The sequence below is a fragment of the Gadus macrocephalus genome, chromosome 4 (assembly GCF_031168955.1).
Source record: "Gadus macrocephalus chromosome 4, ASM3116895v1".
Taxonomy (NCBI): domain Eukaryota; kingdom Metazoa; phylum Chordata; class Actinopteri; order Gadiformes; family Gadidae; genus Gadus; species Gadus macrocephalus.
Genome location: NC_082385.1, coordinates 22,441,766 through 22,455,093, shown reverse-complemented (window position 1 = coordinate 22,455,093; position 13,328 = coordinate 22,441,766). Strand labels below are relative to the sequence as shown.

The 13,328-nt window shown below is 42.2% G+C and overlaps 1 protein-coding gene across 1 annotated transcript in view; it reads left to right on the top strand.

The window, feature by feature from the left end:
* Nucleotides 1-3,098, top strand: part of LOC132455152 (ribose-phosphate pyrophosphokinase 2) — a 67,520-nt gene extending 64,422 nt beyond the window's left edge. Inside the window, exons 6-7 of the mRNA XM_060048900.1 lie at nt 1,515-1,674; nt 2,003-3,098. Coding sequence (XP_059904883.1) covers nt 1,515-1,674; nt 2,003-2,095 — 253 coding nt within the window. The 3' untranslated portion in view covers nt 2,096-3,098. The remainder of the gene's footprint in view (nt 1-1,514; nt 1,675-2,002) is intronic.
* The last annotated feature ends 10,230 nt before the right edge of the window (nt 3,099-13,328 follow it).

Here is a 13,328-nt window from a genome sequence, read left to right as displayed (position 1 = left end):
CCCCTTTTATGTGAACGCGCATTGAACCTAAAGCGGAAAACCTGGTTCAACTAATTGAATCTAAAGTGAGCGTCGTGGTACCATTTAACTCTGATTGCGAGTTGCGGCTCTATCGAGCCAGGTTTTCCCAAGAAAGCCTGGGTATGAGACAGGTAAGAGACAAAAAAAATAATAATTGTGACAGTTGTAAATAAAATATTTTTTATAAGCCTCAAGGATGTTTTGATAAAGTATGCTGAGTTTTGTTAAGTCACGCTCAGACTAGTGTCATTTGCATATTACAATCAAAAAAAAATCCCCCGTGACACTGTCACCTTTTTTCCTCTGAGGAGTTTGCAGGTCTGATCACCTGATGATGATGATTCCCCGGTGTTGTAGGACTATGGGCTGTGTCTGGGCCTGGCTAATGGTGTACTGGGTGACAAATCTGTATATTTATTATGCATCTTTGACATCTATAATACCATCTTTAAATGCTTGAATGTGGTTTAAATAACTGCCTTGCTTCCGTTTTGTATGGAGTCAAACTAAACTTGTTAGAATTCTGACGAAGAATGTAAACCTTTTTTGAAATGACTCAAAACTATGAAGATCTTTAACAATAAAGTTGTCAAACGTGAACTTGAAGGATGGAATATGTCAAATGAATGTCTTATAATATGTCAAATTAATGTCTGATAATAATACAGTCCTAAAAACGAATTATAATCAGCTGCTGCCGAGTTGTATCTTTAAAGGCAAATTCGTAACGGGTTTACCTGCAAACGGCAAACCATGTGTTTGTCTGACCGCATGCTTTATAGTTTGTCTGTAGACCTGTTTGGGGCCAACGTAATGAATGGCACACATTTGCGTGGAGAGGATAAGACTGATTTGAGTGAACTGGTGGAACCATTTTAGGATCCTTTTAATCGTTAAATGTTTGCTTCTTCATCACATTTCTTTAAATGTCATCTTTAGAGACCATCGCAGCCCAAGGCCTTCCATTGCAGGACGGAAGATATGCGTTTTATTTATACAAAGGTCAAAATTGTCAGACACGGACAAACAGCAAATATCCATAGATCACATTAAACTTTCAAATCTACAAATTAAGAGGGAGAAAAAAGTGAAAGTTTGGTGTTGAAGGCTAATTTGGCAGGGTGTTTTCAGCGACACTGAGAACCAACGAACAACGCAAACCCTGTCCCTGAAGTAAATAGTATAGTTTCCCTAGTTTCTGGAAAAACACACAATGTTGCAGGCGGATTTGCTTTGTTTTCTTCACATTCACATTTAAGGCGGTTTGCAGATGCTTTTATCCAAAGCAACTTACAATTGGTCATACACACAAGGAGACAGCCAGCTTGCAGGAGCAGTAAGGGTGAGGTGTCTTGCTCAGGGATACCTCGACACTCAGATAGAAGGAGCCGGGGATCAAACTAGCAACCCCCTCTACCTCCTGAGCTCACGAATACTGTAAGCAGCCTTGCGTCAGAAACCATCTGAGCTGTGTTTCCCTCCGTGTCCTCCAGGTTGATTGACGCCGGCGCCACCAAAGTCTACGCAATCCTGACGCACGGCATTTTCTCGGGGCCAGCCATCTCGCGCATCAACAACGCCCCCTTTGAGGCGGTGGTGGTCACCAACACCATCCCTCAGGAGGAGAAGATGAAGTCCTGTGAGAAGATCCAGGTACGGGCGCCCTTCTCCTACTGTCCTGTTTGTTTTTCTGGTTCTCTGCCTCGTGCTGTAATGCTCTGGTTACAAGTGAGGCCATGACCTTACGGAATGAACTGATGACCAATCGGCAAGGGAAAAACTTAACAAAATGGCTGGTTTGACTGGTAAACATCTGGTTTGACTGATAAATGGCTCATTTAACCCTGGCGTTCATAGTGTGATAGTTAAACTGGTTTAACCCTGGGGTTCATGCTGTGATGGTTTAAACTGGTTCAAGCCTGGTGTTCAGACTGTGATGGTTCAACTGGTTTAAGCTGGTCTAACCCTGTTGTTGTTGCAGGTGATTGACATCTCCATGATCCTGGCGGAGGCCATCAGGAGGACTCACAACGGAGAGTCTGTCTCCTACCTCTTCAGCCACGTGCCTTTGTAGGAGGGGGGGTGAGGCTGTGATCAGGGGGAGGTCTCCATGGTAACCTTACATCCTGCATGTACCTTTTTTTTGTTCACGTGCAGAATATCCGTTTTGTGAGCCCACCGGCAATTGGGGCCAATCACGTGGGACGCCCCAAGAAAAGAGTCACGCCCACACCGCTCTTCCACTGAGAATTCCAACCGACGCAATGATGACGTCACTTCCTTTTGTATTTATGAATAAAGTAGATTTGTTTTGGGTTGTTTGGTGAAGAGGATTAATTGGCCAGCCTCGGTAGCCGGGGTCAGACGTTCAACCCGAGGTACCGTCGGCCAAAAGTATTTTGTTTGTCTTGAATTGACCTCACACTTTTATTTGAAATGTTGACATTATAAACCCTTTTCCACCAACAAAATTTCTTTAAAATACACAATCATTCTCGCCCAACGAGTAATTCCAAGGTATCTTATGACTGTTGGTCTTTTGACACTTTTTTCTTTTTTCTTTGACACTTCCTAAGAGAGTGAGTACCGGTCTCAGACATTTTTTTCAGGTAAAAACAGGATCCCAGAACCAGCCACTTCTATATATAACCTAAAATATACATTTATTTTCCACTGACACGCCTGGCCATTTACTATCTTACCAGGGAACTGCTTCAAGTTGTTCTCCTGTGTCCGAAAATAGCAGCGTGTCGAGAGTTCTCTTTTTATTCCTTTTGTTTTATCCTGACCAAGCAAGAGAAAGAAGCCAGAGGGTCCAGCCAATCCTCTGTGCCATTTGCCAGGACGTGACCTGGAGACCGCGTCTCCTCCGCAGACTTTGAGGCTGAATGCCGCCCCCAGACCCAGAAGATGTAGGACTGGTAATAAGTGGTGAAAACGTATTCATCAGTCATACGTTGACAGAGACATCTTAAACGACAACTCATTCCTTTGTTTTGTATGTATTTTTACACGGTCATGATATCACTGGTTTCAAACTGTAGGTCATTTTCAAATAAAGGATTGATATGCATTCAGACGTGTTGGTCTTTGATCACAAAGTCATCAGTTTGTGTCAAATTAACTTAAATGTGTCTCAGGGTATGTTACCGCCCCCCAGTGGCGACTCACTGCTATTACTAATTTATTTCCCTGTTCAAATGCAGTTTGGCTTTCAATATATTTGCTACATTAAACTGCTCCGAGGTTTGTTTCACCTGCTTTCAATTTGAAAACAAACGTTCAAAGTTGCTGAATAATTGGGTAAATATAATGTAAAATTAACCTCGTAAAAATAGTCGGGTACTATTAGCCATGGTATTTGACTGAAAATTGTTTGAGTTTCTGAAACTGACTATGGGGTCATGTTATTTGAAACGGAAAATCCAAATATTTACCTCGTCCAAAAAGGAGAATTACAACAGATTGGCTTTAGTATAGAGCCAGAGGATACACTTAAAATAATGTGGCTTGTCAAGACTAGGATGTCAAGGCTGCTCCAACGTGTTGGTCAGGGTTTTTATTGGAAGTATCAACACCTGGTTAAAGCGTGTTTGGCTTTGCAGGAATCCAATGAAAGGTTGCTGGAGCACAGCGATTCCCAACCGGTGTATCTGCACGAGCACAAGTCTTTTTAGTACCTGTGCCGGTGTTGTGTCGAGATCTGTTTCCCCGTCGAGATGCGTTTCCCCTAGTCCCCGCCCCCGTCCGAAATTACCCGAAAAGGCCCTCTGTTCCATAGGAAAGGAGGCTCACACATCTTTCAAATTCATACTGCTGACTTATTTCCCCACAAGAGATAAGTGCTGTGATTTTCAGGCTGATATCATTCAATTTGACCATTTAGAACAGGGGGAACGCATCCTGACAGCTTGGAATATTACTGTCAGATACTGTTCCCCCTCTGTTCCATAGGAAAGGAGGCTCACACATCTTTCAAATTCATACTGCTGACTTATTTCCCCACAACAGATAAGTGCTGTGATTTTCAGGCTGATATCATTCAATTTGACCATTTAGAACAGGGGGAACGCATCCTGACAGTCATTATCTGGGACTAGGGGAAACACATCTCGACGGGGAAACAGATCTCGACACAACACCTGTTCTGTCAGAACAGGGCTTTGAAATATTTCCAGAAAAGTCAAGTTTTATAACTCGGGCTATATGAGTCATGTTATTTCCTCCCAACACAGACTCCATACACTTATTTGTAGTGGAGAAAAGGGAAACATTTTGGGAATTATTGGTATATTCAATTCATACAATTAGCCTTTGTTGCCACCTAATTCATATGCAACTAAACAACAGTGAATTAATCACTGTAAATGCACTGTGTGTCTTTGCACCACTTTTGTTTTTATTGAAGTCTCATGTGACTTTTCTTGTGTTTCTCTTGTGTTTTTTATATTATGCCATTGTTGAAGGGAGCCTAATACCGATAATTATTATGAATATGGCACATAAACCATCTGGAAAAAACAGATGCATCTTAAAATTAAGGCATTAAAATGGGCAACCGGTCCTCCAAATTTTTTTATGAATATGCCGGTCCTTCGAACAAAAAAGGTTGGGAACCCCTGCTGGAGCAGATCAGTGTGGAGCTTCAGAACACCACTGTGGCGACCAGGGGGTGCACGGGGCTGCTGATGGGGAACCAATAACCTTTTAAACATCCTAGTGTTATATGCACTTTCCTTCCTTTTTCTGGCTGAAATTATACATTAAAAAGTGCTTTGAGGACTATTTGATTTGAAAGCTGTGTTGAAGACACACAATCTCATCTGTGTTCAGCAGGCAGCAACACGTACAGCTTCATGTTCAACAGCTGTTTCCATACCAACGGTAATGACAGACACCCATCGCAAACAATTATTATTCCAAGCGGGATTTCTCTCATCTAGGAAATCCTTTCAGAAGCTCACACTTGTGAAGCGATACGAATGGTCCAATGTGGAGGAAATTATCTTTAAAAACAACCGAATCCGGGATGGGGTTCAGTTTACGCCGGAAGTGGCTCCGGAAGTGACGCGGCTCGTAGTAGAATCATGTGACACTCTGAATGTATAATAAGTAACAATAATTTATTCTATGATAAATGTTATTATTAATTAATGTAAATTATTATTAATGTATGTTCCGCGCTGACAGTCTCTTGTCCCCCTCCTCATCATTATGTGTGTAATTCACTCGTTTAGTGAGACCTTTAGATTACAAGCTGCTCTTTACTGGCAAACCAGTCATGTTCATTATTATACAAATATGTTTAACTTGGTCCAATATCGTATATAGACTACAGAAACGTGTCTTAGGATCGTGAACTGAAGTGGGATAAGTATCAGGAATCATGATTATCAGGTTATTTGGCTTCTCTTTAAGGAATGTGTGAGAGGTTGATTTGCAGACCGGTCAGCTGCGATGGTCCAATGAACATGTTATAGCTTTAGCTCCTTCTCACCACCTCACTGTTAATTTCCGCTGACACATTGAACGCATAATACATAACTGTGTAGCAAGAAGACACATTAAAGGAAGTAATTAAGCAAGTGGATACTTTATTCATCCCCTTGGGGAAATTCAGGTATCAACAGACAGAAAAAATTGACATGCAGTAAAAGTCACCAAAATTTGTAAATAAAAGTCAGTAGAAAGTGAGCAATATTGCACATAAATAAAAATTCCATATAAAAAGAGCCAGAAGTAGATAAATGAAAAATAAATAAATGCAATGCAATTGCACATTGTCCAAAAGGGTTTGCATTTTCCTCATAATACATCCATACATCTGTGAACTCCTACACACCAACACACCCACCCGCACTCTCCGGTCCTCCTCTTCCATTCAATTCACTGTGCCTCCCGCACGCCTGGTTACCATGGGGTCCAGAGCCTTCAGCAGATCTGCCCCCCACCTCTGGAACACCCTCCCACCTGACATCCGTAATTCCGACACTCTTTCCACTTTTGTCTCAAAACACATCTTTTTAAACTGACATGGGGTGTCAAACGTACGGCCCGCTGGCCGGATCAGGCCCGCGAACGGGTTTAATCCGGCCCGCGAGATGATTTTGTGAAGTACAGTATTGTAAAAAAAATAAAGAAAATTATAAAAAAAAATATTATTTTTTTTTATAAAAATCCTTCCTATCATTACATGGATTGCATTGACTGGCACTGATTAATTTGTTGTGCATTGAACTACTGGACAATTGTGTGTAACTGGAAGTCAGTTTGGAATGTAACGTAAAATGATCTGCTATTTTTCAATGAAGGAAACTTCTTATTGTGTCCACTAGAAGTCGCAATAGCAATTATGTTAAGAAAGCAAACTTTATACCGGGGCTGAGCAGGGAGCAAGTATAAACAGGTAGTGCAGCTAGCCCGGAGCTACCTTGTCGTTCTGCCTTACACTTTCAACATTATGCGCTTTGGCACTCTCATTGCCCCAAAATGTCTCGAAGACGAAAAGTGGACACAGAGTGCAGAGTTTTCCAAGAAAAATGGTCATCGTCCTTTTTATTCACGGAAGTAAATGGGAAACCTGTGTTTGGTGTGCTCACAGCATGTTTAATTTTACATAATTATGCCATATTTTTACCGGTCCGGCCCACTTGGGAATAGATTATCCTCCATGTGGCCCCTGAGCTAAAATGAGTTTGACACCCCTTCTAACCCATCTCACCCCACTTATGTAAATTGTTCAATGTATCTTGTTTTTGTGTTTTTTATGATTGTTGATTATGTTTTCTGTTTTTAAACTGCCCTGTAAGGTGACCTTGGGTGCTTTGAAAGGCGCCCTCAAATAAAATGAATTATTATATAATAATAATAATAATAATAATAATAATAATAATAATAATAATAAATATAGCTGCGAGCAGCATTGTGGGGGTCAAGCATAATGGGACTTGATAAACTAATTTTGCTGGACGGACGTAATCGGCTAGGTGGCTGCATGACGACCGTCTCGGTAATCGGTAATACTGACAGCCAGTGGGATGAGCATTATGTGAGTACGCGTCAATGTTTACCAAATGGGAAAATGACCCCACCTAGAGGTAAGGGCGCAATACAGTCTGCCTGACAGAACAAATGTCACAAATACATAGGGGTATTCTGAACAATATCCCTAAAAGAGACACAATGTTAACAAGCATCCGTTCTGGAGGTGGTTCGTGAAGCATCTAATCCATAGGGAATTGCAGTTTATATTGTAAGTGGGCGGAATGGTAAATATAGTCATTGTTGCATTATACATTAAAGGTCCCATGACATGCTATTTTATGTATTCTTTAATATAGGTATTAGTGGGCAACTAACACAGTATTCAAAGACGTTCCCTAAATTCAGCCGTGGTGCAGAGTTACAGCCACTCCGAGCCAGTCGCACATTGTATGGCAAGCCGAATTGTCATTTATTAACTAAGTTTGACTATCCGGAAATTACATTGCAGATATCTGCAATTCAGTTTCGCCTAGTCAAAACTAACATTTCGGATATCCGCAACTACATTCCTCCTATCCGCAATTGTCATTTCAGATATCCACAAAGACATTCCTCCTAGGCGAAATTACGTCATTTTCGCCATTCATGTCTATGGGGTTTCTCATTGCGGATATCTACAATTCAGTTGCGGATATCCACTTTGTGAATTACGGATATCTGCAACTGAATTGTAGATATCTGTAATTCTAGTTTGAGATATCTACAATTTGATTCTGACTAGTCATAATTCCAGTTCAAGATATCTTTAATTCACCTCAATTCAAGATATCTACATGTCCCTTTTCAGATATCTTAAATTAAGTTTTGACTAGGCGAAATGAAGTTGTAGATATCTCTAACTGGAGTTACGACTAGTCAAAATGACGTTGTAGATATCTCTAACTGGAGTTACGACTAGTCAAAATGACGTTGTAGATATCTATTATCAAGTTATAGATATCTTGAAAGGAATTTTGATTAGAGATATCTACAATTGTAGATATCTTTAACTTTCATTCTGCCTAGGCGAAACTGAATTATAGATATCTTGAATTCGAGTTTTGACTAGGCGAAATGACGTTTCAGATATCTGTAATGACGTTTCAGATATCTGTAATGACAAATTATAGGACCGTTTACTTTAAGCGGGAGCGGAGCAGCTCCTTGTTCAATCATCATTCACACAATTCACTGATTACATCGCTCCATATTTTCTCGTGATCTTTTCGATCACAGCCAACGCCATGACTGCTCCTTTTTTATTCCATTCGGAAATGAACCCACTTCTTCTTTGATTATGGCGGCAAGGGGAAATTACGTATTTCTGGATATCTAAAACGTAATGCCCAACACTCAAATGACGTTTGAGATATCTTTAACTTTCATTCTGCCTAGGCGAAACTGAATTACAGATATCTGCAATTGTCATTTAAGATGTGTGACGAGTTGAATGTCGTTTTCCGTGAAGTCATTGCAGATATCTGTAATTCAGTTTCGCCTAGTCAAAACTGAATTACAGATATCTCTAAAGGTGCGAACACACCAAGCGCGTACCTCGCGTACCATGTACGTGCGTAACGCAGCGAAAATGTTGCTTGACCATTTTGTGTCAAAAATGGTCAGATACGCGCGTATCTGACCATTTAAGGAGTCCGAGGAAGGAAACCCAAACGCCGCCGTGTTTGGATGGATGATAGAGCTTGGATCGGGTTAGATTAAATAATCTCGGATATAAATAACAATAATCGGGTTAAATAACTTCACATGGTGTGTCTGGTGTGTTTCCAGCATTCGTAGTGTTGATCAGCAGAGAAATAGTCCGCCAAGACGTTGAGGTTGCTTAGCAATCAGAGACTCTGTCCATGCAAGTGAACGGAGCGTTCACTCTTCGTCATAACTATCAAACCAAACATCCTTCACATTCACCGAGCGAACATTATGAGAGTAAAATGCACATTTCTCGCTAGAAATGTTTCCATAAACGCATTTAATGGCGTAACTATGTTACTATTTCCACTCAGAATAAAGAAAGTTGCCGGCCGTGGCTGCCATGGACATGGCTGCTCTGGAGTCCGAGGTAGGAAACCCAAACGTCGCCGTGTTTGGGTGATAGAGTTTAGATCGGGTTAGATTAAATAATCTCGGATATAAATAACAATAATCGGGTTAAATAACTTCACATGGTGTGTCTGGTGTGTTTCCAGCATTCGTAGTGTTGATCAGCAGAGAAATAGTCCGCCAAGACGTTGAGGTTGCTTAGCAATCAGAGACTCTGTCCATGCAAGTGAACGGAGCGTTCACTCTTCGTCATAACTATCAAACCAAACATCCTTCACATTCACCGAGCGAACATTATGAGAGTAAAATGCACATTTCTCGCTAGAAATGTTTCCATAAACGCATTTAATGGCGTAACTATGTTACTATTTCCACTCAGAATAAAGAAAGTTGCCGGCCGTGGCTGCCATGGACATGGCTGCTCTGGAGTCCGAGGTAGGAAACCCAAACGTCGCCGTGTTTGGGTGATAGAGTTTAGATCGGGTTAGATTAAGTAATCTCGGATATAAATAACAATAATCGGGTTAAATAACTTCACATGGTGTGTCTGGTGTGTTTCCAGCATTCGTAGTGTTGATCAGCAGATATATAGTCCGCCAAGACGTTGAGGTTGCTTTAGTAACCAGAGACTCTGTCCATGCAAGTGAACGGAGCGTTCCCTCTTCGTCATAACTATCAAACCAAACATCCTTCACATTCACCGAGCGAACATTATGAAAGTAAAATGCACATTTCTCGCTAGAAATGTTTCCATAAAAGCATTTAATGGCGTAACTATGTTACTAGTTCCACACAGAATAAAGAAAGATGTCGGCCGTATGCTTCTGTCCAAGCTCACTACTCTCTGCCAGTGACGTCGGGTCAAGCTCAACGCTGATTGGCTATTGCGGCGTGTATGAGCATAAAAATTTCAATTTTTTGAACTCCTCGCGTACATGTACGCGCGTATATGTACGCGCGTATATGTGCGCGCGTATATATACGCGCGTATATGTACGCGCCTCATACGCCCCTACAGCGAGTAAAATGTTGCTTGGTACGCATGATACGCTGTACGCACCTCATACGCGCGTACACCAATGCTTCCCTATGGAAAAATTGCCGATTTTATACGCGTGGTACGCAGGTGACGCGTTTGGTGTGGCCGTACCTTAACAGTCGTTTCGACTAGTCAAAACTACATTACAGATATCTCTAACTGTCGTTTCGACTAGTCACAACTACATTACAGATATCTTGAATGAAGTTGTTGATATCTACAATGTAAATTCCGGATAGTCAAACTTAGTTAATAAATGACAATTCGGCTTGCCATACACATTGAGCTTCCCCCAAATGCGCTGTTTCGGTGGGCGTGTCAAGGAGGAGGGTGGGGGTGTGGCCCTGAGCAGCTTGCAGCCACCATGCGCTCTGTTTACAGTGGATGTATCGCAATGGCGAGCCGCACACAGCCTTTAGCCGTGTTCTGTAAATATTCTAGAACACACGGGAGTCCTGGAGCTCTATATCTAAATATTATCATATAGCCTACACAGATATCTATATCATATAATATATATTATCACGGCCAAAAGCTGTGTGAGCCGATATTATGAATCTCAAACGACCGCGTTGGGTTCTCCGACGTTCCTGGTTCTTCAACGTCCACACACATTGTAACGCAAGTGTTTCTTGTCGGTTCTTTGACGTGTCTTGTATTTCCACAACGAGACTGTCGTGGGGGTTATCTGAGCCATGGTTGAGAAGGAATTGGGGGAAAGGAACTTTGATTTGACTCGCTGAAGTACATGAACTGCGACATGCCGCCGGTTGCCGCGAGGCACCATCGCCCGGCAGCGGGCAGCCGGCAGCAGGCAGCGCGCGGTTCAGTCGACTTCAGGTTGATGTGAAAGTGGAAGAACCAGAGACGTCGCAGAACCCGACAAAGTCGTTTGTGATTCATATCGTCTGGAGGCGCACACAATATGTTATATGATATAGATATCTATGTATATGATATTATTTAGATATAGAGCTCCAGGACTGTAACGCAAGTGTTGTACACTTCCTTGTTATTTGGATAACCGTTCTGCTGTTGGTGTGACGTCGGACTCTCGTATCTGGTATTTCTACAACGAGACTCGTATTGGGGGTTATCTCAGCCAAGGTTGAGAATGAATTGGGGGAAGGAACTTTGGCTTTGACTCCCTCAAGAACATGAACCACGACAAGGAGGAGAAAGGGATCTTTGCCGGGCAGCGCTTATGCACCTCCGCCTCCGGCGGTGGTCCCTCAGCGGGGCTCAAGCGGGAGACATTCGCCGCCAACAATCCCTTTCTCCTCCATGTCGTGGTTCATGTTCTTGAGGGATTCAAAGCCAAAGTTCCTTCCCCCCAATTCATTCTCAACCTTGGCTGAGATAACCCCCAATACGAGTCTCGTTGTAGAAATACCAGACGTGTTATGCGCCATCACACCAACAGCAGAACGGTTATCCAAATAACAAGGAAGTGTACAACACTTGCGTTACAGTCCTGGAGCTCTATATCTAAATAATATCATATAATACATAGATATCTATATCATATAACATATTGTGTGCGCCTCCAGACGATATTATGAATCACAAACTACTTTGTCGGGTTCTGCGACGTCTCTGGTTCTTCCACATCAACCTGAAGTCGACTGAACCGCGCGCTGCCTGCGGCCGGCTGCCCGCTGCCGGGCGATGGTGCCTCGCGGCAACCGGCGGCATGTCGCAGTTCATGTAGCCTACTTCAGCGAGTCAAACCAAAGTTCCTTTCCCCCAATTCCTTCTCAGCCATGGCTTAGATAACCCCCACGACAGTCTCGTTGTGGAAATACAAGACACGTCAAAGAACCGACAAGAAACACTTGCGTTACAGTGTGTGTATTCACACACACACACACACACACGCACACACATGTGGCGCTCGCACGGTCGAGTCTCATTGGCGGGCCAACGTCTCTGGGCGGGCCAGGCAGAGTAAGGGGAGGAGCTGAGATTCCTCATGACGTCATGAGCACAGATTTCCAAATCAGCGCGCTTGAGCCTCCGTTTTTTCAAAGGCGAGCAGAACAGCTAGTGCTCGTTTTACACCAAACGCAAGTTTTAGCCACTGGGGGACCATAGGCAGGCTAGGGGAACTCATATTTATGTTAGAAAACCTCATAAATTGAGATTTTCATGTCATGGGACCTTTAAGTACCGCTTGTCGCCACACGAGTGCAGTGTCTACCCATTAATGAGCGCTGTTCAGCGATATAAATGAAGGGTTCTGATTGTATGCTGTATGTCAGATTTACATGATGATTGAATAGGATTGATATGTTATCAGTTTTATGTACTGTGCACCCAAGTGCACAGTACATAAGTGCACAGTACATGATATGACCATGAAAAAATACATATGATTCGATTTTACTGACAATGAAAGTTATTGGCAAAAGGTAATTCACAAATAAAATACATTGAAGTTGCTTTCTAAGGGCTGGAATAGACTTTCTGCTAACAACGCACCCCTAAAAGTCAAATCACACCAAATTATTTGGGCATCATCAGGATAGGGTCATAAGACTATGAGCCAAGTTTGGTTTGGATGCATGAAGGCCTTGCAGAGATATGAGCTCACTTTCTGTTTGACGTGCCCCTGAGGTCAAAGGTCAACAAATAGTTTGGATGTCCCCAGATAGATGTCATGAGTCTATGTACCAAGTTTGGCTATGATATGTTAAAGAAGTGCTGAGAACAGGCTTTCTTCCTGTTTGGCTGCTTTGCCAAGTTTGATTGGCTGTCACGGCCAAACGGTTTTGAATTTGAGAAAGCTGTTTGACATATTTGTTCAACTTGGTCTGAAGATCATACATGCCAAGTTTGAAGATTGGACATAATTTGTGGCCTGTGGAAATGTACAGTTGATTTTAACAACTTTCAACATGGCGGCAAAGTTCTGATGTTGCCATGAGAAATAATTTATAAGCTATATGGGGAGGTCTGACAGTATCATCATACATTGAAAATAAGTTTTAAATGTACTCATGGGAAGAGAGAGGAGTTAAAACACGTCTTCATTAATTATAGCGCCCCCTAGAGGTCAATGGTCACCAAATTCATTGCGTGTCCCCATGATGATGTCATGGGTCTATGTACCAAGGTTGGTTATGATATGTCAAAGGGCTGTTGAGATATCGGCTTACTTCCTGTTTGGCGACCTTAGCGGTCAAAT